Source organism: Rhinopithecus roxellana, chromosome 9 (genome assembly GCF_007565055.1).
Source record: "Rhinopithecus roxellana isolate Shanxi Qingling chromosome 9, ASM756505v1, whole genome shotgun sequence".
NCBI lineage: Eukaryota > Metazoa > Chordata > Mammalia > Primates > Cercopithecidae > Rhinopithecus > Rhinopithecus roxellana.
The window spans coordinates 134,516,045-134,543,438 of NC_044557.1; the positions used below are offsets into that span (position 1 = coordinate 134,516,045).

Sequence of the window (27,394 nt, forward strand, 5' to 3'; positions counted from 1 at the left end):
GTAAACCTTGCCTGACAGTACCAGTCTGTATTACCCAGCGGCAGCTAAAGTATGGATTAGGTGGAGTGGTGACACATGATACAAAGTTTATGAAGTTTTAATGTTCCTGGGAATGCTGCCATAAAACACACCATCGAAACCTCTGCATTTTCCTATGAAGTGTTACAGAAAAAAAGAGATGGTAGGAAAAAGAATACATCAGTCTAAAGCTAAGAAAATCTAAGATGACATGGAGAATCAAAATATTTCATAGTATGGGATAGCTAAGTGTAGATAACATTAAAATTTCCCATTCAAGAAGGAAGAATCAGTGGGTTCTTCCAGCCTGGAATCTAACAGAGGAATTCCCTTCTCAGCAGTGTTGCCAGTTGCCTGGAGTGTTAACTTTAAGTTCTCTAAGATTTTCCCATTTACCATAAATGTAGCCTATGATTTGAGCTCTCCACTTATTTACATGGTTTGAATATTTACAAAGGTAGCTGAGTCCCAAAATATGGCCGAACAACATCCCCAGTCCGAAAGAGAAAAGGGACACAGATCCTTGGCAAAGTTGCACTGTTTCCCCTCAGCACCCTCTGGGAAATGGAGCCCCTGGCCCCTCTCTGCCCTGGGCTTGTGTCATTAACATTCCCAGCACAGCACCTGGGGCTCAGCGGGAGCTCCTGCAGAAGGATGTCTGCGGTCCTTCCTACCTCCCTGGAAATAATCTCTCCAACGGCTGGGCTAGGAGAGCATAATGAAGTTTTCTTTTTAGCCTTTCCCTTCCTGCCCTAACTAAACACAAGTGGTGGAATAAGATGTTTTGCAAGTTAATAAAATATTCAAGTCTACTTAAAAGAGTTCTTGTATTAGCAAAACACCAACATTTTACTTACCACTAAAGCTATCCTGAATATCATTTTATTTCTGGTAAGATTCAAAAGGTACTGTGGATATCTTATTATTGACATTATTTATTCTACAGTATGGCAAACAGACTCCTCTTTCAGGATATTTTTATAAAGTTTCTAATTGATCAGGAGTTTTGCAGGCTTTGATGAAAAAAGTTTCCAGTTGTTTTGATTCTCTATAATTGGGAATTTACTCTTGCTTCCTGATATAGATTCATTTTATTATTGAACATAGCAAAAGTCATTTATAACCTTAAAAAATAAAAATAATTATACTTTCTCCTGAGATAAAAACAGGAAACAGTATTACTACAAACACAACAGATTCAATACTCCCAGAAGCATAATAATGACAGAATTTTAGTGCTAGATAGGGCTTTGGTCAAGTCACTGACATTTTAAATCAATATATTTATGTTTAAACGTGTTTTTAAAGAAACAGGGTCTCACTATATTGCCCAGGCTGGTCTCAAATTTCTGGGCTTAAGCTATCCTCCCGCCTCAGCCTCCCAAAGTGTTAGGATTACAGGTATGAGCTGCTGTGCCCAGCCTGACATTTCATTATTAAGCTATTGCAAAGTAATATTTTTTGGTATTGTCCTTTATGGTTCTTTTTTTTTTTTTTTTTTTTTTTTTGAGAGGGAGTCTCACTCTGTCTCCCAGGCTGGAGTGCAGTGGCATGATAACAGCTCACTGCAGCCTCAACTTCCTGGGCTCAGGTGATTCTCCCACCTCAGTCTCCTGAGTGGCTGGGACTATAGGCTTGCAGTACCATGCCCGGCTAATTTTTTTTTTTTTTTTTTTTTTTGTAGAGATGGGGTTTTGCCATGTTGCCCAGGCTGGTCTCGAACTCCTGGGCTCAAGTGATCCACCCACCTCAGCCTCCCAAAATGCTGGGATTACAGGTGGGAGCCACCATGCCTGGCCAGTCACAGAATTTTGAGTAATGGTTCATACCCAGTATTTCTGCTGTCTCCAGGTGTCGCTCTGGAAACATCTGGGCTGTGAAAGTGAACACCGCTGGGGATGTGAGCACCACAGAAAGGCCATGGGGCTGGGGAGAAACGAAACACAGTGACCGGCAGATGACAAAGCTGTTCTTCCCTGTGTATTCTAGATATTAAGTTACTTTACCCCATATTCTGAGCAGGCGAGAATTGGCAAATATATTTATGGAAACTGGGAGGATTATAATATTTAATTAAATAATTTATTCTTATGATTTTACCACCAGTGGGTGATCCACATTGTAATCCTTTGCTTTATACGTCTTCACTAAACCTGAAATTGGGTAAGACATTCCATGGCTAGAAAAGAAAGAAAATCCTTATGTTGATACACAGTTATCAATATTCAAGTCAACAATAGAAAGATACTCTTACGGGGATGCCTGTCACAGTCTCTAGACAGTATCATTACCTGAAAAAGTGATATGTTCTGTTTTCTTGGATATAAGGATATATTACAATGTCTAGGACATGTATGTAGTGCACTCATTAACAAAACCTCTGAAAATGGTCAAATTCAAATGCTTATGGAATTGTATGACATTAAAAAGTATTGATCCAGAAGTAACTCCCTGAACACATTAATTAACATTACAATCTCAAAGACTGGGGAATTCACTTTGAAGTTTCTGTAATAAGCTCTGGGTATGTGTTTTCTGTTTTTTCCTGGCAGCTCCTTGGCAGTGTGCTCCCAGATGATGTCAGGGGAATTTTGTGAGTCAGGATGTGCTGTATTTGATGACGTGCAAGCTTGACCCATCAGTGATCTGCCCCGCCAGTAACTGACAGATCCCTTCAAATGTTACATACTCATGGAGTCCAATCAGAAATGATTATTCTAGCCTCACAGGCTATGTTAATCAGTTCTGGTTTGACTGATTTCTCTGGCCTGAATTCTACCCTAAGGATTTGTTTAGATTTAGTTGACATCAAGAAAAGGCATCATGGTTTTTGTTTTTACTGAAAAATTCTTTTTCTTTTCTTTCTTTCTTTTTTTTTGTGATGGTATCTCAATCTGTCACCCAGGTTAAAGTGCAATGGTGTGATCATAGCTCAATGCAACCTTGACTTCCTGGGTTCAAGTGAGCAAGGATCCAGCCACCATGCTCAGTGAAAAAATTTTTATATCCTCCTGAAATATTGATGAACAAATAGGAAAATATTATAGTTTTTTGTTGTTTTTGTTGTTTGAGTTTTTTTGAGACAGAGTCTCACTCTGTTGCTCGGGATGGAGTGGTGCAATCCTGGCTCACTGCTGCCTCGACCTCCCTGGCTTAAGCGATCCTCCCTCCTCAGGATGGCTGAGACTACAGGTGTTTGGGTAGCTGGGACTACAGGCACGTACCACCACACCTGGATAATTTTTGTAATTTCTTTTGTAGAGATGGGGTTTCACCATGTTGTCCAGGTTGGTCTTGAACTCCTGGGTTCAGTTCAAGGGAACCACCCAACTCGGCCTCCCAAAGAATTGGTATTACAGTTATGAGCCACCGCGCCCAGCCATGGGTATTTCTTCAGGCTAGATTCCTAGAAGTGAATTGGTGGGCCAAGGGGCATAAATATTTTTCAGGCTCTGGGCACATTTTGCTCACTTACTTTTTGGAAAGGTGTTGCCAATTTATGCTCCCATCAGTGGTATATCATTAGAGGCTGATCATTCCTTGTGCTCACCCTAGCAAAGGCCTATTCTTAATTTTCAAAGTTCAGTGATTTTCAAATTTAAAGCAACATACCAATAAAGTTTCAATCAAAGAGATTAATTCTGGGCTATTGACAAGCATTCTGATCCCTTTCTTTTGTGAGAGATTGGGGGAAACATCCTACATTTAAGTTTAAAAAAATCCACAACACATGGTGAGTATGTGGAGAAATCAGAACCTTCACCCACTGCAGGTGGGAATGTAAAGCAGCACAGATGCCCTGGAAAACAGTCTGTCAGTATCTCAAAATTTAAACACAGAATTACCATATGACCCAGCAATTCCGCTCCTACATATATAACAAGAGAAAGGAAAATCTATGTCCATAGAGAAGAAACAAGCTAGATACAAAAGACCACACATTCTATGATTCCATTTACATGAAATGTCTAGAATGGGGAAGTCTACAGAGATAGAAAGTAGGCTGGGTGTGGTGGCTCATGCCTGTAATCCCAGCACTTTGAGAGGTGGAGGCGGGAGGATAACTAAGGTCAGGAGTTTGAGACCATCCAGGCCAACATGGTGAAACCCCATCTCTCCTTTAAAAATATTAAAAAATTAGCTGGGCATGGTGGTGCACATCTGTAATCCCAGCTAATCAGGAGGCTGAGGCAGAAGAATTGCTTGAACCTGGGAGGTGGAGGTTGCAGCGAGCCAAGACTGCGCCACTGCACTCCATCCTGGACAACAGAGTGAGACTCTGTCTCAAAAAAAAAAAAAAAAAAAAAAGAAAGAAAAAAGAAAAGAAAAAGAAAGTAAATTGGTAGTTGCTAAGTATTGGGGAAGGTGGGGGGCTTGGTGGATGACAGCTAGGAGGTATGGGATTTCTTTTTGGGGTGATAAGATGTTCTAAAATTGATTGTGGTGATGGTGGCATAACTTTGTGAATATATTAGAAACTAATGTTCTGTACATTTTAAATGGGTGAATTGTATATAGTATGTGAATTATAACTTAAAAATATGTTATTAAAAAACCCAGTAAACCACATTCAATTTAAAAATACATTTAGGTTTCTAATTTAGCTGGTGGTGGAAAAAAGAAAAAAAGAAAAAGAATACATTTAGGAATATAAAGGAATACATTTAGGAACCACATTCAATTTAAGAATACATTTAGGTTTCCTGGTAGTGGAAAAAAGAAAAAAAGAAAAAAAAGAATACATTTAGGAATATAAAGTTAAATTTCTTCCTTCTATAGCATATTTAAATTTCACCACCTGTCCTGAATTATAAACATTAAAAAAATTTTAAAGCAATAGCTTGAGTAAAGAAATGAAATCTCAGATTTGCTCACCACAGATGAACACCAGCATTTCCAAAGCCGATGCCAGCAAAAGCACTTGCCAAGTGCATATGAGACCTTGCTTCAAGATCATCGGGATTTCTGACAGCCCTGTGAATGATATAAACACCTAACAATAACATGTCAACACTGGCAATTCCTACACAATAAGGAGCTGCCTTAGGGAAAGATATGGGGGCAAAAAAAAAAAAAAAAAAGAAATGCTACTAGGTAGGAAGAAAAATTATGCAAGTTATTCAAACGATGCCTTGTCTTCTAAATGAAAACTGAAGGGAAACATATTTTCTCATCAACTGTTTCAGCAAAAGCATAATAAATACGCTGTCAGCTGCTCATGTGATGTAAAAGCGCTGGGGGAAGCAACACGCTGCTCCCTGGATGGCGAGGGCCACTCCAGGGAGGTGCCCTGAGACTCATTCTTCTTCTTCATTTGTCAGTGCTGTTGACGGCCCTGTGAAGGGATGTAAACATTCTCAGATGCCCGGGGCTACCTGCCGGCCAGGCCAGCGCTCTTTCTCTCTGAGACACTGCCTCCCATTGGACCCACTGGGGGCCTCTTGGTCTCTGTGGTTGCTGCGCCTCTATGCTAACATTATTGTGGAAGTGGATGTTATTGTTGAATGAGCCTTAGCTTGCTCTGGGTGTCCCCACTGCCACTTTGGAAAAGTAAATTCTCAAAAGCTCCTTTCTGATTGTGCATAGCCTTCCTGCATTCACTGCTAAAACCTTGCCCCAGGGAAGAAGCCTGAAGACTGTCAAGGGAACCTACTTTTCATGTGGGCTTTTTTGCAATTTTGCCTTGTGTAAGAGTTCCTGTTCCAAAATAAAAATGCACAGCCTTTTCTTCTCCTTTCATTTGAAATGGTCCTTTCACGTGGAATGGTTGGGTGTTCCTGCCTTCTTTCCGAAACCCTATGTTAGTTCCTTATTCCCCCAATGACAAGGTGAAGTAGCAGATGATGGAGTTTTCAGCCTTTCCTCTGTCTGTCTCTCCTTATCTCCCACCGCTGTGCCACTGCCAAGCCTCTGTCCCTGTCAAACAAACTGGCTCCCCATGATGCGTGTCTGCTTGGACCTAGTCAAGTGCTGCTGTGCTGTCCTGGAAGTCCCCCACAGACCTGAAATAGTACTGGGTTCCTTCCTGCTGCTCTGCAACAAAATGCAATTCCAAGGCTCCTTTATCAGTGGAGCTTCTAGCTTAAGGCCAGAGGAAGCACTGTGCTCATGTCTAGGCCTAGCCTACCTGCGGCTGTTCTGTCCATTACGTATAAATACAAAAGTGAGTCCGATTTTGAGTATGTCCTAATATCTCAGGTATCAGCCTTCATCCTAAGTATATCTTTGCTCTCTCAGGAGCTGATTGCTGTTTGCTCTCCTGTAGCCTATGGCTATACATGTATGTATATACTTATATTCATAAATCTTTCACAGTCTCTTAGGGATCTTTTTACATTTTCTGCCTTTTATATCTCCTGGGACAGCAGTCTCTACTATTTTCTTTTCTTTTTTAAATTGAGACAGGGTCTTGCTCTGTCACCCAGGCTGCAGTGCAGTGGTGCAATCATAGCTAACTGCAACCTCAAACTCAAGGCAGCCATCCTCCTGCCTTGGCCTCCCAAAGTGCTGGGATTACTGATGTGAGTCATTGTGCCCAGCCCACATTTATTTCTTAAGTTTAGTTCATTTGAGTTAACTCAGTGGATGGATTCTGTGTGTCTTCAGATGGGGCCTGGATGGGCATAGCCAACATCGGCCAGCGTGGGTCTCATTTCTGTCCTGGGGAGCCAAATCTCAAAGGACACTGCCCCTCATCCTAGCTTGGCTCCTAGTTTGTCCCCTGGCTGTCTTTGCCTTTTAGGAACTGAAGGACCCAGTTTTCATCTGCCTGTCCCTTGGGTCCCCCCAGAGGCTGCTGGTGTCTGGGGCTTCTGCACATCCACTGACTGCTTTTCTGGTGAACAGACCTGCTCAGGATATTTCAGGCTCAGGCATGTCATGTTTCACATGCTGGCAGAATGTGGGCCTCCTCTTCTATTTCTATCCCCTTTGGGGTGACATACCTCTTCAGATACTTAGCCACGATCCGCAGTGCGTGGATAGCCCAAATGTCGCTGATTGGGTTGCTGCCCTGGTACGCAGGCCGTGTGATGGGATTTGAAGGGCAGGGGCTCCGCAGGTGGTAGGGCAGGGCAGTGTATGACTCCAGGGCATGGCTAACAAGAAATATTGAAAATACACAGATGGAAAGCGTGGTCTTCCTCCTTCCCTCCATTTAGATGACAAACTGTCTCAGAGCTGTTTGGCACTCAACCCACGGTGGATATATTACCTAACACTGATGATCACAGTACATTCTACCAGCCCACCTCTTGCCTACAACAGCCATTACTTATAATATAAATTAACACAGTTGAGTTTACATTAACAGCATTACAGTATTTTTGAACAGTATGTATAAGATTACATATGGACCTTTTCTAGTGTCAATACATTTTTATGGTGTTGAATTACATATTTGAGCCACAAAAAAGCACTGAATCTAAAAAATGACTTCCTTGTGGAAGATAGTTACCATTTTATACCTTGCATTGATCAAATGCCATATTACCAAAGGTGGGTCATAGCTACACCAGACTCCTATGAAAATTACAGCGTAATGAGTGAGAACAGAGACTTTGGGGTCAGCTGCCCAGATGTCAATCCTGGAGCTAGATATTTCTGCTGTGGACCTGGTGTGAGGCAGTATCCTTCTTGTGCCTCTAAGACAGGGATAAATAATCGTACTGGTTCGTGATGTGGCTGTGAAAATTTGATGAGTTGATACATGTAAAGTATTTAGAATACTGCCTGGCACATTGTATACCTTAGTGTTCACTATTATTATTAATTCTTGGCCTGAAGAAAAAGCAGATCTTTTTCTCTCATGTACCCTAAACTCAGAGTTTGCTATTTCAAGAACTAAGCTTCAAAGCTGCCTCCACCTGCTGGTCTGCCATGGCTTCTAGCTCATCAACTGCAGAAGAGAACAGACATCACCGTCTAGATCAGTGATGCACTGGAAACACAGTGTAACATGAACTATGGTTTGCATGAATTATAGTTTTCAGTATAATTCCCCATGGAGGCCTCTGTAGTGTTTCTGGGACACTCTCTTTTCACTTGACTGTGAAGGGAGATGACACCATGTTTTGCACGAAGTATAACTTTCATTTTCCCTAGAATGGAGGAATTACTCTCTTCTACATACGAGAAGCAGATAATGTTTTTTGGACAAATCATTAGAAAATGTTTTGGAAATTAGTTTGTCGATGGATATGAAGGTCTTGTGGTTCTAAGCAGGGAATGTATGAATAATGCAAGAATGAGGTGTCCACATGGGGAAGTTGGGGTGGCCGGTGAGGCCACTGTAGTCAGAGTGTTTCCTCTGTCTTGCAGCACATCTAGACTGTATCTAGATCCCAAATCCAAGTGCAGATTTGTTTCTCAGGGGTAGACTCACTGAGCTGAGCTCACAGAAACTATGTGTAAAGCCTGGAAGTCAGCTTAATACTTTATGACAAGAAACGTAACTGTTGAGCAGACATCTGAGCATTCAGGATGGCACCTTCTCTCTCTACAGTCAAGCCGTAGGATGGCCACTTTATGATCAGAAGTCCATGGAGTCCTAATGAGGAGAGTTATCTGGAAGATTTAATACATGGCTTGTCTACCTTCAGAATAGGCCACTGGGCCTTAAGGGCAGATTCCTCGGGCCAGGTGTTCTTTCCTTTGGGCAGTACTTGAAAGAGCAACTGCCATTATTCTCCTGCCTTCTGAGCCCACTCCCCACTTTGATTGACAGTGAAGTCTTTGGACCTGTGAGTTACCCACTTAAGGGTGACTGCTTTGGGTCGCGATGTATTTATTATGCACTTTACAGTTAGGAAGGATAATCTCATTCCCCTCATTTCCATGTTATTAGGAGACAGCTCATCAAAGTTCTGACAATATTGACCAGAATGGAGTTAGACACAATTTTCTACAGTCTCTTGGCAGGCAGCATAACATAGTGAGGGAAGCAGAATGTGGCCCTGAGGGACCTGGATGTGAGTTCTGACTCTGTCACCTCCCGCTCGTGTGACAAGCAGTATACAAGTACTTAGGATGTGACAGTCACTGTACAGGGATGTGCAGGCATGTGCCACCACGCTCGATTAATTTGTAAAAAATTTTTTTTGTGGAGACGAGGTGTCACTTTGTTGCCCAGGTTGGTCTCAAACTCCTGGCCTCAAGTGATCCTCCTACCTTGGCCTCCGAAAGTGCTGGGAATACAGGTGTGAGCCACTGTGCCCAGCCTGCACTGTTTTTAAAATACGTACCACTGAGGATGAAAACATACTGTGACTCCACACATTTTAAGATATGTCCTGATTTCGGAGGTGTTAAAATGTGAAAAAAATGTGCACGTGCACATAGATGAATGAGAGTCATTTGGCACATGCTGAATGTGAAGTGCCTGTGGAGACTTTATGAGGCCTGGAGCTCAGGAGCAAGGTCTGTGATAGAAATACTGATTAGGGGGCCATCGGCACAACACAGCTGAAGCCGAGGGAACATACAGTAAGACTATGGGCAAGTCAGTAAACATCTCAAACCCACTTTTCTTGTTCAATAAAACAAAGGTCCTGTATCACACAGAGCTGCAGTGAAGTGGCGATGTATGTGAGGTGCTAACACAATGTACATGGTCTGGGGGTGCTCTGGAGGCGTTAGCTATGTTCCCTGCCCTCTTCCATGACATGAAGCCTTGGGCATTGCCTAGTTAGTGAGGCCATAAAGGTAGCTGGTGTGTCCCTGAGACACCACACACCAGCTCCAACTGCCCCCTTAGCGGCATCCTTATGGCCCTGGTTGTGGCTGGGGGGGGGTCCATCCTGAAGAGCAGGTTTGTGGCCCACACCAGATGTCACCTAGTCACCAACCTCTAAAGCTTGAATGTTTTGATTTAGGACAGGGGGCAATGACAGCCAAAGTTGGGGGTGTTGTGGGGTGCTAATCAATGAATACTTAGCATGTGCTTTGAGCAACAAAATACTATCCATAGACTCAGTACTAAAAAAGCCCCTCCAGGCAGCACCAGCACTTACCAAAGCACATCAAAGCCACTATTGGCGACCACTCGGGCAGGCATGTGGAGGGTGTGCAGAGGATCAATCAGTCCCAGTGTGGGTTTGATGGCTCTCGAAGCGATGCCTAAAACATAAGGATTTTCAGTAGAGGCTGAAGCCATGGGCATCATGTTAGAAGGCAAATGACTTCGGGATAATAAATCACCCTAAAAATAAAAATATGAGAAAAGGTTCATTTTCATGTCAGTGAGGCAGCAAGGAGCAGTGGAAAGTGATTTAGAATCAGAAGCCTGGGGTTTTCAGTGGTGTGCTGGAGCTGGCTCCTCCTGGTTTCCAAGGGCCACGTGCATGCATCTCTTTCCAACTCCTGGATGAGTGATGTCATTGGCCATGGTGAGCGTATTTACACCACAGAAATGGGCCAACACTACAAGTCAGGGTTTACTTGTTTATTATTAAATTCCAGAGAGCCAGTTTACTAGTACACCACTGGTCCTCGCTCTTCAACTTACTTTGTGTCTTTGGGCAAGTCACTTAGACTCTCTGAGTTCTCTATAAGATTAGACTATAATAGCACAGGGCCTCCAGCTCTCATTGAGCTGTTGTAGGGATCAAATGGAGAATATTAGGTAAAAGTCTTTAGAAACTGTGAGGTAGAATGTAAGTGTTGGCCATTATCATTGTCAACATACGAAATGTCAAAGGATAGTGCAATTTAATTTTAAAAAGAAAAGTTACTAAAAATGTGCAGTTAAATGTCAATTTATTCTGCTACAAAGATCTGAAAGTAGGATACTGAGCCAGACTAAAAAGAGAGACATTTCTACCACATTATCCAAGAGTCCACAACAGAGAAGACAGCATAAAAATGACTAAGACGACAGAAAGCAGAACAGAGGTTACCTGTAAAAAGGACGGGAGGGATTGCTGGGACGTAGCATGAGGAAACTTTCTGGAGTGATGGAAATGTTTTGTATCTTGATTGGGGCGGTGGTTACATGAGCATATATGTTTGTCAAGGTTCATCAAACCAGATTCTTAAAATGTGTGCATTTTATTATACAAAAATCACATCTCAATAAAGTTGATTTTAAATGGAAAAAATACATCAGAGAAAGGAAACAGTCATTTATCATTGATATACAGTCACTAACTTGGACAGAGAATAGCCAATTAAGATTCATGGCATTTCAATATGCTTTCAGTGGTAATTCTCAAAAAGAAGTTTATTACATTGTTTCATATTTTTATATGTACTTGGAAAAGGAAAGAAAATGTGTATATATACATACCCTTTCCTTGACTCCTTGATTTTTTTCCTTTCTTTTTAAACTTGATACAAAATATTTAACATATTTATAGGGTACATGTGAGTATTGGTTACATACATAGAATGTGTGATGATCAAGTCAGGTTATGTGGGATATTCATCACTCTGAGTACTTTTGGGGAACATTTCAAGTCCTCTCTTCTAGCTACTGTGAAATATACAACACATTGTTGCTGACTATCATCACCTTACTCTGCTATAGAACATTGGGGCTTATTCTAACTGTATCATAACTGCTTGATTTTTAAATATTAGGATTTAAAGAAGAGTGTGGAGTTGAAAGGTAAGAGAGATAATTCAAAATTACGGGCAAAGTTCTTACCAGTTTTTACTTTCAAGTGTTCATAGTCAAAAATGGCAACCCCAGTAGTTTCACTCCCGGTTCCTGAGGTAGTTGGCACTTGAACAAAATAATATTAATTTTAATAAAGCATCTAAATAAAGGTTAGTGGAGATACCTAATTCAGCCTTATGACTGAGGAACAAAATTAGAGAAGGAAACTTTGCTGACCCTCTTGTCTGCATGATGTATATGAATTAACATATATGGAAGCCTAACATGTATGATGTCTATATCTGCATTAACGTGTATGTAAATCTAACATGTAGGATGTCAGTGTCTGTGTTATCATGCATGTAAGTCCAATGTGTATGATGTCTGTATCTGCATTAACAGGCATGCATGAGGTCTGTATCTATATTGGCATGCATGTATGTTTAGCATGTACATTGATGTCTGTGCCTGCATTAATGCACTTGTATGTTTGACATGTATCATGACTGCTGGATGAATGTTTATGTTGTTTAATATGCATAATGTCTGTGTCTATATTAATATGTATGTATATTTAATATGTATGTGTGACCTCTGTATCTGTGTTAGCATGCATGTATGATGTCCATGTCTGCATTAACATACGTGCATGTTTAGCATGCATGTGTGTTTTATATGCATGTCTGTGTCTGCATGAACATGGTCATGTTTAATATGCATATTGCCTGCTTCTGCATAAATGTGAGCGTTAATATGTATGGCGTCTGTCTGTATTAACATACATGTGTGTTTAATATGCATGTGATCTCTGTATCTGTGTTAACATGCACGTATGATTTCTGTGTCTTTGTTAACACATATGTATGTTAATCATGCACATGTGTGATGACTGTGCTGTATTAATAGCAGTGAGCTCTGGGAACTTCAGGCTCCTTGGGGGCCAGAGCTTAAGCAGCTGCAGCTGGGTCAATGCAGGCTGCCCGGCACCTCTGGCAACAAAACTCATATTTGCTCTCCCTAAAAGACATCTTTATTCCCTCTTGGCAGCAAGCACAGTGACGCTCTGCCTTTGCTGGGCTCCGTGGTTTTGTGGTTCTGTCAAGTTTCTAAACTTTACTAATCACCCCTCTGTGTGATGCTGACACAGTTTCACCAGAGGGTTCCATTTGCCAGACACCAATTATGCTGCTCCCTGCTGATCCCTCATTCACAACACAGCAGTTCATCTGCCATCGACTTACTCACATCCCATCACAAGGCCTCTTCACAATGGACAGGAGAGGGGAGAAGAAAGGGCAAAACTTTAAACTGAGGATATGTCCCAGTTACCAGCTAGTGCATGTTAGCTATAAAACTTTAAATAGTAATATGCTAGCAGCCATAAAAATGGCAAAGAAGAAAAGACCAGAAAATCTCAAGGTCCCCTGTGGAACAAATGAGCTTTTCTGATTTGGATTTGTATGTCTGTGCCCTGGGTAGCCACAGAGCAGATGTCACCCAGAGTGATGGGCCATGCTGGCCACATGTCCCAGGGAACAGACAAAGCCTGAGGTCAGCTGAAGAGCCATTATGTAGAAGAAAGGGTTGAGTCAACACCAGAAAATTAACAGCTAATGTTCTCCTTAAACTCTGCAGTGGCTGGCAAAACAGAACAAAACAGAGAGCAGTTTAGAGGACAAAGCTGCTGACAGAGGGATCTCATCATATGTCAGTGATGACCTTCCCCCTTTTCCACGTGGTGACCCCATAGCTTAAATCTGCAAACTTTCCTTCCACTGACCCAAATTGTCTTTATCTATACAATAACGAAGATCAGAATTTTAAAATGAATGATTGGTCTCCAAACAAGGCATTGATTTGAAATGAACAAACCAGAAAGCTTTAGAAATGTATATGTTAAAAGGACTGGCTTGCCTCTTTCTTAAGACCTTTTGCTAACTGCAAAATAAAACAAAGAAATAAACAGTCTTTACCTGCAATCAGAGGCTTAAGAGGCACAGACACAGGCTTTCCCTTGCCAATGGGGGCACTGACATAATCTAGGAAATCAGAATGAGGGCTGGATGCATACAGATTAGCAGCCTTACAGGTGTCCATGGTAGAGCCGCCACCGACAGCAACATAGGCATCAAAAGCTCCCTTTTGGGCAAACTCAATAGCTTCCATGAAGCTTGGAAAGGGAAAATAAAAATCATTACATTATATTTTTCAGAAATAAATTGCCATGTCATTAACTAAGGCTTGCAGTAAGTTTTGTGTTTTTTTTTTTTTTTTTTTTTTTTTTGAGAGAGTCTCACTCTGTCGCCCAAGTTGCAGTGCAGTAGCACGATCTTGACTCACTGCAACCTATGCCTCCTGGGTTCAAGTGATTCTTCCACCTCCGCTTCCCGAGTAGCTGGGATTACAAGTGCCAGTCACTATGCCTGGCTAATTGTTGTATTTTTAGTAGAGACAGGGTTTCACAATGTTGGCCAGACTTGTCTTGAACTCCCGACCTCAAGCAAACTGCCTGCTTTGGCCTCCCAAAGTGTTGGGGTTACAGGCATGAGCCACTGCGCCAGGCTGGGGGCAAGTTTTAATCAACAGTTAGCTTCTGCTTAAAGTAAAGAAACAATAACAACAATACGAGAATACCTTGCATCCGTTGGTTCCACTCTCACATTATCATAAACTGTAAAGGGGATGCCATTCTTCACTAGGGAATCCATAGCTACTTGCACAGGAGGGAGCTGGGAAAGGTTCTTGTCTGTCACCAAGCACACATTTTTAGCACCCATGTTTTGTAGGTCCTACAAGAAAACCTATGTTAGGTTCAACTGCACTAGAACTGCAATAGACTCTTCTGGCAAACTCACATTGCACATTTTTAAAAATAGAGGACGTGATTGTTGTCAGCATGTGTCTTATGAGATATATAACGTTTACAGTAGGAGACTGTAGACGTCTCGAATACTTGCCATTCCCACTTCCTTTGTAACTCCTGCTCCATATCTAATATTTGAAACAGCCATCTGAAAAAAATAAAAAGGTTTAGATGTAGGGAGTATTTGAGAGTTGGCCAGTCCATTTCTAAAAACCTGAAGTGGTTTCCTGTTGCCTAGAGCATAGAGTATACACTCCTTAGCATGGTCTTCCAGGTCATCTCCCATCTGGTCTCACTTAAAGAAGTGTGAACACACCACACTTCCTTAAGCAAACCTCAGCTGCTGTCACATTTGAATGACTTGTCTTTTCCCAAACACATCATAAACTCTCAATTGTTCCCTTAGCTTCAAATGCCTGCCTTCCTCTATCTCCACCCATAAAATAACTCTCAAATGTTGTACTTTCTGTTCATCCACCCACCCTTGCATACCTGCCACCCAGCCAACGCTACTGTCTTCTATGTTCCAGGCACTGTGTAGGCTCTGGTAACTCAACTATGAATAAGAGACACATGGCCTCATAAAGTTTACAGATGAGAGAAAGGCTTTTACACTGATGGACGATGGGTCATGTTTGGCCTGAAATATGTTTTGTTTGATCTGTGTTATGTTTAAATTTCTTTTTTTTCTGAATTGACTAATAACTCTTAAAAATTAGGATAAAAAAACTTAATAGGACCATCTGAATTTCACTTTCTCTTGAATAATCCAGCAAACTGGGAATGCATTCCAATATGGCAGTGATCTTATGAGGTTGAGTGGAGTCACACCTTAGATGGGGCCTGTGCCTTCATTGAGCTCAGCATGGTATCACCCAGCCTGGTCATCTGTAAGTTAACCGTCGGGCCCCCGGTGACATTTTAATTAGTAATTCCTGAAGCCGAGCGCAGTGGCTCACATCTGTAATCCTGGCACCTTGAGAGGCTGAGGTGGTCGGATCACCTGAGGTCACGAGTTGGAGACCAGCCTGGCCAACATGGCAAAACCCTGTCTCTACTAAAAATACAAAAATTAGCTGGGCATGGTGGTATGAACCTGTAATCCCAGCTAGTCAGGAGCCTGAGGCAGGAGAATCGCTTGAACCCAGGAGGCGGAGGTTGTAGTGAGCTGAGATCACGCCACTGCACTCCTGGGTGACAGAGTGAGACTGTCTCAAAAAAAAAAAAAAAAAAAAAAAAAAAAAAAAAAAAAAAATCCTGGACTAGGAGGAGACAGGTACTTAAACAAATAATTATAAGTAGTTATGTAATTACAGTGTGACAAAAATGCACCAGAATTGTTACTTTACTTTGACCTCTTTTGGAATTGTTATAATTATAAAACTAAAGGTTTAACATATAACATATATATAGCAGAATTTGTAGAATTGGGAATTTATCCTATTTTAGTGGCTGTACAAAGACAGCACTCTAGACATTAGCCATGATCTCAGAAGGTTTATATTCCATTATACTAACCAGGTACTTTGCTAAATATGGTCCGATCAAATAGAGATGATGGAACATGAATTAGTAGTAGATTTAAAATAAAATAATAATTCATTAGCAAAATATTCTAGTTTTATTTTTTCTGGTCATTCATAAAAGAAATAATGGATTGAGTGAATATACCTCAAAGGCATAATCTGTTGTTTTCCCAGAAGGTGAAAGTCCAGGGGCTAGAAATGTAAAATTTAGCATCAAAGTGGGTCTTTAAAATAAAGCATAAATATTGTTATTTGATAGTAAAATCCAGCAATGAACATAAGTATTTCCTTTGAAGTCTTACTGAAAATATATTGTTTTCAGGTTTCACTGTTGCACATCAAATTAAAATCAATACCTGCATTTTAAGATAGAATGTAATGTGGCCGGGCGCGGTGGCTCACACCTGTAATCTCAGCACTTTGGGAGGCTGAGGCTGGCAGATTACCAGGTCAGGAGATCAAGACCATCCTGGCTAACACGGTGAAACCCTGCCTCTACTGAAAATGCAAAAAAATTAGCCGGGCGTGGTGGTGGGCACCTGTAGTCCCAGCTGCTCAGGAGGCTGAGGCGGGAGAACAGCTTGAACCCAAGAGGCGGAGGTTGCAGTGAGCTGAGATCATGCCACTGCACTCCAGCCTGGGCAACAGAGTGAGACCTGGTCTCAAAAAAAAAAAAAAAAAGAATGTAATGCTAACTTGAGGCTAAATTTGTGAAAACAATAAAACATTTCCTCCATTATAATTAAAATACGAGTTTGAAAACATAATGTGTAACAATCCTCTAGAAAAAAATCCCCTAGTCTAGAGTTGGGTTACTATTAGAAAACAACTACTAGTAAGTTCATGAATTAGAGACTTGCTTACACTTCTTATAGCAACTGTGATAACTTGTTTGAATTAATTTTTTTTAATTCATAGGGATAACTTACCACAGTAAGATATTTACATTTCTCAAGCTTATGCATATAAAAAACGTATTTATCTTGGTGAAATTTAATAAATTTTTTTGTTTTTTGAGATGGAGTTTCGTTCTGTCACCCAGGCTAGAGTGCAGTGGCGGGATCTCGGCTCACTGCAACCTCCACTTCCCAGGTTCAAACTATTTTTTTTTTTTTTTTTTTTTTGAGGTGGAGTTTCGCTCCATCACCCAGGCTGGAGTGCAGTGGCGGGATCTCAGCTCACTGCAACCTTTGCCTCCCAGGTTCAAGGGATTCTTCTGCCTCAGCCTCCCTAGTACCTGGGACTACAGGCGCGCACCATCATGCCCAGCTTATTTTTGTATTTTTAGTTTCACCATGCTGACCTTGTTACTCACCCGCCTCGGCCTCCCAAAGTCCTAGGATTACAGGCGTGAGCCACCGTGCCTGGCCTAATAAACATTTTTATAAGGTGCTATTTCCTTGCAAAGGATTAGGTTTTAATTATGGTAAAAATGATTTTCTGTCATATTGGAACAATGAATGGGACCTAATTAAAGATTTTTATCCTTGTTTTTATCTACTTATTTGTATCGATACTGGTCAGTCATAAGATAAAGTCTACAGAACAATTTTCACTATGCTTTTTCTTTTTTAAGGAAAATAGATCAGAACTAGACAACAATCTACCTTCAGCTCCCTGAGTGCAAAGGCACCCTTAACCAAAACCCAAATTTATTTGATTCCTCTAGGCCTAAAAAAAATTAATCTGTCCTGGTGCAGGAGCTCAAGCCTATAATCCCAACATTGTGGGAGGCCGAGGTGGTAGGATTGCTTGAGCCCAGGAGTTTGAGGGTACAGTGAGCTACGACTGTACCACTGTACTCCAGCCTGGATGACAGAGGGTGACCCTGTCTCTCTCTCTGTATACAAAAATATATTATTCCTGTTATTAAATTTTAGATAAAGACATAAATATGATCCCAGAAAATAATGAGAATATCTTTCTGTAAATTATTAATTTTATTCCCTCAAATAGGAAATTAACTAATTGTTGAAACCAACTAAGAATTCGAGAAAATCAGCTGAAGACAAAATTCTGTATATGTTCAGAAGGGCCTTAAAAGCTGGACATGTTTCTGCCTCATAGATGGCGGTTAATGATGGACAGGGAGGTCCCTTGGCTTGTCCTGAAGGGTAAGTCACTCCTTGGGCAAGAGAAAGCCTTTGGTCCGTTACTCTCTCTGTTCTAACTCCCCAGCCGGCTTCTCTGTGGGTTTCTGCTTAGGATCCTGGATGGTCAGCCTCCTTCCTTTCCAACTCTTGCCTTAATGTTTAGATCTGACCTTAGAAGAGACAAAATCAGTGGCTGTGTCAGTAATCCATGTGACATTCTAAGGACATGCTGAAACTATGTTGAGTTTCCTGTTGCTCTGTGGACCACAGTGTTTGGTGTTTGGTAGTGATTAAGATGTTGTGGTAACTGAAACTTCGTTATTATTTTTAAGTATTAGGAAATACAATATTATTTTAAATACAATATTATTTTAAAGATTGATACAAACAAGTTTTGTTTTTCTTTCTAAGAACCACCTTGTTCTTTAACCTCTAGTTTTTAGATATGTTTTAGAACCTTCCAAAGACTTCATCTTGATTAATTCTGTTTGACGAACTCAGACATTCTTAAAATCCTATCTGTGCATTTTTAGACTTGGCAAGTAATTAAAAGAGAAAAGCGTTATAAGCAGCATTAAATATATATTTGAGACAAACACGTGATTAGTAGTGTACATTCAGCTAACTTTGTATAGAGTTACATGTTATCAGTTTCACAGTGAAATGGTAATTGTTTTCATGGACCTTGTTCTCACATGCCTTAGTTTTCTTTACATACACTACCCAAATGTATTATAATGTTAAATGCAGAAACCAAAATTGTGGCTAGTTTAAAAATACAGAAGTATTACCTTGGGAGTAAGTATGAGAATGAGTTGGGCACTGGCACCTAGGGAAAATAAAAACGACAGCAAAAAACAAACAAACAAACAAACAAAAAACCAAAGGTGAAAATAAAGACCCAAAATGAAAAGCCTTAAGCTAACTCAGATTGCAGTCTAATGCTAAGATGCTATCAAACTGGTAGTTCTTGGCAGACACCGTACAACAGAAAAAATACATAGAGACCCGGAAATAACGATGGACAAAAAGTTGACTCAGCGTCTTCCCAGCGCTGTAGCATTATTCTTTCATGGATTCATTTACTCAAGCAATTCCTATCAAATGCCTGCGGGCAGCTGAGATAAACGCTCTGGGGGTACATGCAAGTTTAAGATGGGGGTCCCTGGACTCCATGAGGCCCCAGCTCTTGCTGGGTTAGGAGCTGGGTTAGGGTCCCTGGTCTCCAAATCGACCCAAGGTTAACTCTACCCGTGCGCCTCTTCTTACTTACTACCCTATGCTGGGAACTTGTCTTGTATCTTTCCCAGCGTCTTCAAGGTGGCTAATTTTTCTTCAAGCAGGCTCTAGACCCGAGCCTCCAGGAAACCTTCCTGGACCCAAAGACCTCCCTGGTCCCCATCTTTCTCTACCCAGTTGCAGCCCCGGGCTCCGAGCGCTCCTCCATCCCCGCCGCGCGGCTCCCCAGCGCCCGGAGCAGCGCGCACACCCGGCGCATCCCGCGCTCCAAGGCCGCCACCGCATCTCACTTCTCTCAGTCGGTTTCTCTACCGATTTCCCACGTCCTCCTCTTTGGAAACTCTCCCTCCCCTGGCTCTGGTCTCCCTTCCTGTCCTGGTTGTCTCCTATTTCTTGGACAGTCCCAGTCCCTCCTCTGGCTTCTCTTTCTCCTGCTCCCTCTCTGATCGAGGCTGGGAAGACGGTTTTATGTTTCGTTGGGTTGCGCAAAGAACCTTGTCCAGTGGTTGGGTCTCGGTAGATACTTGAGTGCATCACTTCCTCCTCCCCGCCAAAAATTCAAATCTGGAATTAAAACACCCGAGGGGGAAGGTTGGGGAGAAGAAAAAGGGTTGATCTCAGTGGCCGCCCAGATCTCAAAAATTGGAACTGTGAAGTCAAAGCAGACCAGGGGGCGAGTGAGAGCTGGCGCGAGTCGCGGCCGCCATCTAGTGGTCCCCGCCGCGCGCCGGGGAAGAGGACGCGGGCCAGGCCAGGCGTGTCCCTTCACGGTGGGCTTTGGTTGGAGGACTTTCCCTGCTTACATCCTCCAAGGACAAGAAAAGTGAGGTAGAGGGAAGGAAAAAAAAATCCAAACTCAAAGCTTTCCAAAGTGAACGCTCCTGGGAGCACTTGCTTCCTCCCCACCTCCCACCCCCCCTTTTTTTTCTTCCCCAAGCTCTGAGGCTATCTCGATTCATTATTTCCACTTCTTACTCGCGGTTTGTATCCTGTCCCCTCTTGCTTTCTCGGGACCTCTACCTGTCCTGTATTTCCTAGTTCTCCGCCTCACTCAATCTTTTTCAGCCTATTGAAGAGTTTTGCGCCTGAAACTTTTCCACCTCCTACCCCCTCTGGCGGGCTCACTCTCCCTCTCTCTCCTCCCGACCTACATTTGCTGGCTTCGCTTCTGGGTCTCGGACACATTCCTTGGCCCCTGAAATCAGGCTGCTGTGTCTGCAAGTCCAGCTGTCCGGCTGTGTCCTCACTTCTCAGACCTGGTAGCATCTCACTCCAGTAGCATAAAACGCATGATCACACCTTTTTGGGCAGGTGGAACTTTTTCCTGGCTTCCAATAGCCCTACTTGCCTAGGCTTCCTCTAATTGTTCTTTTACTGGCTCCTTTTTCACTCTGCCTATTCCTTAAATGTTAGGTTCTGTCCTGGGCTGCCTTCAGCCATTCTGACCCTTCCTCCTCCCTCACCCTTTAGAGCTCATTATGCACCAAGGCCTCAAACATGTCTCTACCCAACTCTACCCACTTTTCCTGGGACCCTGTCACTCTCTGGTTCCAGTGTCACCTCTCATGTGGATGACTACCAAATTCCCAACTGGCTTCTCATGGCTCCACCTCTGCCACCTCTATTCCTCACACTGTAGTTGGGGCCTATTTCCAATGAATGTCACACCCTTGTTGAAAGCTGCTTCAATGGCTCCCCACGGCTCTCATATAAAGTTCAGGCCTGCCCCTGCCTGACTGGCCCCTCAACTCACTCCATCTCTGGGTTTGGGTTCCCAGAAAAATTAACTTCTTTCTTTTCCTTGCATGAGCCACAGTCTCTCTCTCTCCTCCAGAACTTCGCCCTTATTATTTTCTCTGCCTGCAACATACTTTCCTTCCCTTTTCTGGATAACTTTTGTTCTTTCCTGTCAGTTCCCCTGGGCAGCCTTCCCTGAGGCCTGAGGCTGCAGAGAGACACCCTTTCTGGAGCCTCCCTTCACGTTAAAATGTACCACACTGGTGCTGTTTTCCTGCTTCTGTCTGCCTGTGGATTGTGAGTTTAGTGATGCCCAAGTAGGATCTACTGTTTCTCACAACTTTATTCCCTGTGGCTAGCACCAAGTAAGTGCCAGGCACAAAGTAAGTCTTTTGTACTGATTAAATGAGGGAGTAAATGAATAAATAAGTGAATGTAGACATTTTCATTCCCATGACCCTCTCCTCTCTTTTCCTGGCATGCCAAGACAGAGGGCCTGAACTGGAGTGGGGGAACCGGGCCGTGGGTTCCTGCCTTCTTAGGATGGCCTGAAGGCACTAATGGGCTTCTTTGGACTCCTTCAGAGAAGCAGAGTGAGGCTACCTACCCTCCTGGCTCTGGCCCCATTATTCTGGCTTCCCTCTTGATATCGCTGATTACCTCTTAGCCACACTCTCAGCAAAAGCCAATCTGTCTCCCATTCCCTAAATCGCATCCCCTCTCATCTACTCAAGGACTGCCAGCAGCTCTCCCTTCTCTCCTCTAAATCATCAAAATCCCCCTTCCTGTTAGACATTATCCATCAGCAACCAGCATTTTTTTTTTTTAGCTTATTCATAAGCACATTTCCTCCATCTAATATAACAAAACCAGAAACCTCTTGTTCCTCTTTCCTCTCCCACTCCCACTTTTACCTCTCTCCTTCCCTTCAGCAGGCTATATTCATTCTTCTGATTTATCTTCTCCCATTCCCTCTGGAACCTCCTGCCTTCACCTTTTATCCCGACTCAACTGACCAACTTCCCAGCTCACTAGTGCCCTCTACCCAGCTAACCACCCTGCTCAGTTCAGTTCCGTCCTCACGGTACCTGATGTGTCAGCGGCATTCTCCTGATCACTCCCTCCTTCCTGGAAACATGTTCTTCCCTGGCTTCCAGGGCACCACTCAGTTTTCTTCTCACCACACTGGCTGCTCTTAGCTTCATTTCTTTTCATGATTTTTGACTCCAAACGCTGGAGGGCTCAGGGATCAGTCCTGGAACATTTTCTTTTCTTTCCACACTCAGTCTCTTAGTGACCTCCCCTGGTCTCATGGTCTCAAATACCTTTGATGCTGATGACTTCCAAATTTATCTTTCTGGCTTGGGCATCTCTCCTGAACTCCAGGTTCACCTGCCCACTTGGCATCTCTGCTTGGAAGTCTATGAAGTGTCAACATTTTCCCTATGGAAGACTAAGCTCCTGGTGTTCTCTCAAGCCTGCTTTTCCCACAGCCTTCCCCATCCCCATCAAATGGCAATTTCATCCTTCCAGTTGTTCACGCCAGAAAATCTTGGGGTCACCCTTGGCCCCACACTCCCATCTCCCCCCTATTCACTCTGCTCTATACCCAGGTATGCTTCACCTCTGTGTACCTTCCCTGAAAGCCACAGGGTTTGCTTTCTCCATCCACTGGTCTTTCTGCAACCATTACCTTCTCAGTGAGTGTGGTCAGCTGAGTAGTCGCTCCTGAAGATAAGGTTCTAATCCTGGAATCTGTGAATGTTACCCTATATGGTAAGAGGAACTTTGCAGATATGATTAAGAATTCTGGCTGGGCAAAGTGGTTCACACCTGTAATCCCAGCACTTTGGGAGGCTGAGGCGGGCGGATCACCTGAGGTCAGGAGTTCAAGACCAGCCTGGCTAACATGGCAAAACCCCGTATCTACTAAAAGTACAAAAATTAGCCGGGTATGGTGGTGTGTGCCTGTAGTCCCAGCTACTCGGCAGGCTGAGGCAGGAGAATCGCTCAGACCCAGGAGGTGGAGGTTGCAGTGTGCCAAGATCACACTACTGTACTCCAGCCTGGGCGACAGAGCAAGACTCCATCTCAAAAAAAAAAAAAAAGAATCTTGCCAGGTGTTGTGGCGCATACCTGTAATCCTAGCACTTTGGGAGGCCGAGGTGGGAGGACTGCTTGAGGCCAGGAGTTCAAGAACAGCCTGGGAAACATAGTGAGACTCCATCTCTACAAAAAATAAAATTAGCTGAGCATGATGGTGTGCACTGTAGTCCCAGCTACTTGGGAGGCTAAGGTGGGAGGATCTTTGAGGAGGCCAGAAATTCAAGATTGCAGTGAGCCATGATCACATCACTGCACCCCATCCTAAGTGACATCAAGACTGTGTCTCAAAAAAAAAAAAAAAAAAAAAAAAAATCTTGAGATGGGGAGATTATCCTGGATGATCTGTGTGGGCCCTAAATGCAATCACTCATATCCTTATAAAAGGGAGACAAAGGGAGATTTGACCCGAAAGACAGAAATGTGAGCACTGAAGCAAGATGGGTGCCAGCTGTGAAGATGGACGAAGGGGCCACAAGCTAAGGAACCGAAGGTACAGATCCAGAAGCTGGAAAAAAGCAAGTAAGTGGATTCTGCGGCACCTCTGAGCCTTACTCAAGAGGGAGTGTGGCTCTGCTCACACCTTGGCTTCAGCCTAGTAAAACTAATTTTGGACTTCCGACCTCTGGAACTGTTAAGAAGATAAATGTGTGTTAAACCACCAGGTTCATGATAATTTGTTACAACAGCTGTAGGAAACTAACACAGTGAGGGCTGCTCTGAACACCTCAAAAATTGCATCCCTTCCTTCAATGTTCCAGTCCACTTTATGTTCTCTTTAATAACTGTCAACAGCTAATGTACTCTCAATTTTACTAACTAGTTTGTCATCTGTCCCCTGTGCCCCATGCATGGCATGGTTAGGTTGTTTTGTTCCCTGCTGTACCCCAGAGAGAACACAGCCAAAGCAGGGCTGCACTGCACATCTTTTTTTTTTTGAGACGGAGTCTTGCTTTGTAGCCCAGGCTGGAATGAAGCGGCTTGATCTCTGCTCACTGCAAACTACGCCTCCCAGGTTCAAGTGATTCTCCTGCCTCAGCCTCCTGAGTAGCTGGGACCACGGGCACCCGCCACCCTGCCTAGCTAAGGGCTGCACATCTGGAGAGAGAATATGACTCTTGCCCTCCAGGGCATTCCCACAACCTCTCTGGCCAGGCCACACCTTGCCTCTGTCTTCTTCAGTGCTGGTTCTTTCCCCTCCATTCAGTTGTCAGCGCAGCTGCTCTATGGAATGCATTGGGCAGAAGCCCAGAGTGCATGCTCTGTCCAATAGAGGTGGCCACACATCACCCCATGCCCTAGACCACTTTTCCCTGATGAAACATGGGCCCAATGATGTCACTTTCCAATTTTCCAGGATTTTCATCGGAAATCTCCCACTTTTAGAATGTTTACCCTATTAGAAAAATAAGCACGTGCAGAAGAAAGCACCATCTTGCTACTCCTGCTGTGGCAGTGCTGCTCCCCAGGAATTCACCCTCAGCTGTTTCCTTCTAGGTTAGAGTTTTGCTAAGGCTTCAACTGTCCTCTGTACACATGGATGGATGTGTTCCCAACTCACTCTTGAGCCCCAGAACAATGCTTTCAATCACCTACTGAGGGTCTCCATCTGAATGTACCAGAAGCATGCTCAACTCAAAATGCCCTAGACTGAAGTTGCCATCTTCCTCCTAACACTAACCCTCCTACAGTCCCTGCCTTGGTAAATGAGCCCACTGTTTACTTGGTGCCCAAGCCAGAAATCTCAACTCTTAACTATTCAGATACAAAATCCTGTGGATTCTAACCAACCTCTCAACATTTCTATCTACCCAAGGAACTGCCTCTCCGTGCATGAAGCCATTATCTTTAGACTGGAGCAGGACAATGACCTCTAGTCCTTCCTCTTCACATTTCCACCAGAATGCGCTAACACAGTTCTGATTATGCCACACTCCCTTCTCATGCAACCGTTCCAAAAACATTCTGTGTGTGACACTGATTCCATGGGATATGAATGGTGTTGTGTGACAAAGAATTCTATGACACAGGTTTAAAACCAAAAATTTCAACACAGCTTTAGTTTTTTTTTTTGTAGCTTCTTAGAGCCCTGCATGTCTAATGTATATTTTGATTCTCCAAGAGGGCAATACAGCAGTAAGAAGCTTCCCAAACTTATTTGGCCATGGAATTATTTTGTTATGGGACACTTTAAGGTATCAATGTTTCATGGTGAGAAATACTGTTCAATGGCTTTCCATTATCTACAGGACACAATTCAAATTCCTTAGTACAGGCCTGAGAACAAGGACTGGGAAGCCAGAGTATCTGGGTTCAAATTATGACTGTGCCATTTGCTTAGCTGTGTGACGCTGGACAAATTCCTCCCCATGCCGTTATTTCCGTATCTATGAGGATGACAATACCGTATGTCACAGGGTCAGTGAAAGGATTAGAGTTACTATTATACTGATAGTCCATTCAAAGTGTGTAGGACACTGCCTGGCTCATGGTATTAGCTATATTCTTATTCATGGTCTTTTATCAGCTGTCTTCTCCTATGAAGGTAGGTCTACTTGACTTTTGTGTCCTGGGACTGCATCTCCATCGCTGGTGTTGCTCTTCTCTCTGCCTGACATTCCTCTCCAGTCCCTCGCCTTTCCTCCTACTGATCTCCACCTGTGAGCTCAAACTTTTCCATGTTTCCCAGACAGACTTATGCACTTGCATGGTCAGCAAGTATTTGTCAGGTGACCAGGATGTACCTCGCATTTCTGCAGGGAGTCAGGCGTGTCATAACATTGAAACCCTGACTCCCCTGTACGTGCCAAGGAGTGTGACTCTGCGACTTCTCACATCCATCCTTCCCTTCTACACCCAGTCTGCTGTGGCCGGTTTTAGCCTCGTCCCCTCATCCCATTCCCCACTAGACCTCAAACTGCTCCAGAGCCTTTTATCTTTGTATCCCCAGAACCTAGAATAGTTTTTGGCACGTAATATATGTCCAATAAATATGTATCAACTGCATACATGAATTTGTCTTGGCCACCATGCCAAGCTCTCCACTGCCTGCTACGATGTGGGACCAGGTCCTCTCTGGGCCTCAGTTTCCTTAACGGTAGACAGAGTAAAGGCTGCCTCACTGCGTCCTGCGAGGCTGCATCGCGCACTCTGTGACCTGGTTGTTCCGCCTGGCGCGCGGTGGGAGTTCAGGGCGGTATCCCTTTCCCCGAATTCTTGAAAGCAAGCGGAGAAGACTACGCAGGATCCGAGCGGGTCACACCCAAGGGGCTGCGTGGGCACAGTGGCATCCTGCTGTCCCCTGCCCGCCCGCCGGCCCCGCACTCACGCTGCGCGTTGCAGTTGCCTCAGCAAGTGCGCGACCCGGGCCCGGGCGGCTGCGGCCATGGCGCTGGGAGTCCTCTATCCTCCCTGGGTCCTACACCGCCCCCTCCGCCGGCCAATCACGTAGGCCGCGCCTGCCCACCCGCTCTGCCGTGTCACCTGTCTAAGCCCCAGCCCAGTCGGGCTCAGGGCCATATTCCCACGGAGTAAGAACCAGAACCCCAGCTGCCCCAGCGGCACTCGCACCATCCATCCTTGACATTGCCGTAGAAGGTAACTGCTCCGCAGGGCCTCGGATCCGGCGTTAAATCTCTTTACTTATCCTCTATTTTTCACATGTTGAGGACTTGGGGAAAGGGAGAGGAACAGGGACATTCTTTTTCCATGTTTAAAGGATTTGTGAATCCTTTAAAATTTTACTTTCCCTTCTGGGAGTATTTTAAGTGTTTAAGACCCTGCCTTTAAACTGTTTTAACAGTAAACAAGAACCTAGCAGAGCCCGAGGGTCTTTGCTAAATACTGTGTGAATGGCTTTGCTTTTGATGAAAGCAAAATGGTTTCATCAATAGTTAAAACTTGCCATGATTAGGCTATGCTCCGGGGGTGCCATATCTTCCATGCCCCAGTGGAAAAGCTGATTAACGACAAAGCTCAACTTTATCAGAAAGTATCCAAAGGCAGTAACAACTAAACATGTGCATTTTTAGTAATCTGTTACTATGAAATCTGAATCCTTTACAGGAGATATTAAGTTTTATAGAAATGAATTTGAGATCAAACTGGAAGAGACTGACGGACAGGAAGACCAAGGACAGCTACATAAACATTTCACCTCCTAACCAAACCAGCTCAGGCCAACTTGACAAATGAATCAAAAGATAATAATGTTCTATGA

The 27,394-nt window shown here is 43.4% G+C and overlaps 1 protein-coding gene across 3 annotated transcripts in view; it reads right to left on the minus strand.

The window, feature by feature from the left end:
• The window catches only part of ADHFE1 (alcohol dehydrogenase iron containing 1), a 37,065-nt gene extending 10,465 nt beyond the window's left edge, over positions 1-26,600 (minus strand). Inside the window, exons 1-12 of one of the 3 annotated variants that reach the window (XM_010371578.1) lie at positions 26,504-26,600; positions 18,888-18,925; positions 16,149-16,195; positions 14,572-14,625; positions 14,249-14,403; positions 13,588-13,784; positions 11,663-11,740; positions 10,029-10,134; positions 6,963-7,115; positions 4,894-4,992; positions 2,119-2,197; positions 1,848-1,944 (exon numbers count right to left, since the gene is read on the minus strand). In XM_010371578.1, coding sequence (XP_010369880.1) covers positions 1,848-1,944; positions 2,119-2,197; positions 4,894-4,992; positions 6,963-7,115; positions 10,029-10,134; positions 11,663-11,740; positions 13,588-13,784; positions 14,249-14,403; positions 14,572-14,625; positions 16,149-16,195; positions 18,888-18,925; positions 26,504-26,562 — 1,162 coding nt within the window. In that variant the 5' untranslated portion in view covers positions 26,563-26,600. Of the gene's footprint in view, positions 1-1,847; positions 1,945-2,118; positions 2,198-4,893; positions 4,993-6,962; positions 7,116-10,028; positions 10,135-11,662; positions 11,741-13,587; positions 13,785-14,248; positions 14,404-14,571; positions 14,626-16,148; positions 16,196-18,887; positions 18,926-22,160; positions 22,911-26,503 lie in introns of those variants that run through there. The other 2 variants (XM_010371580.2, XM_030937739.1) reach the window with 2 other exon arrangements.
• Positions 26,601-27,394: the final 794 nt, after the last annotated feature.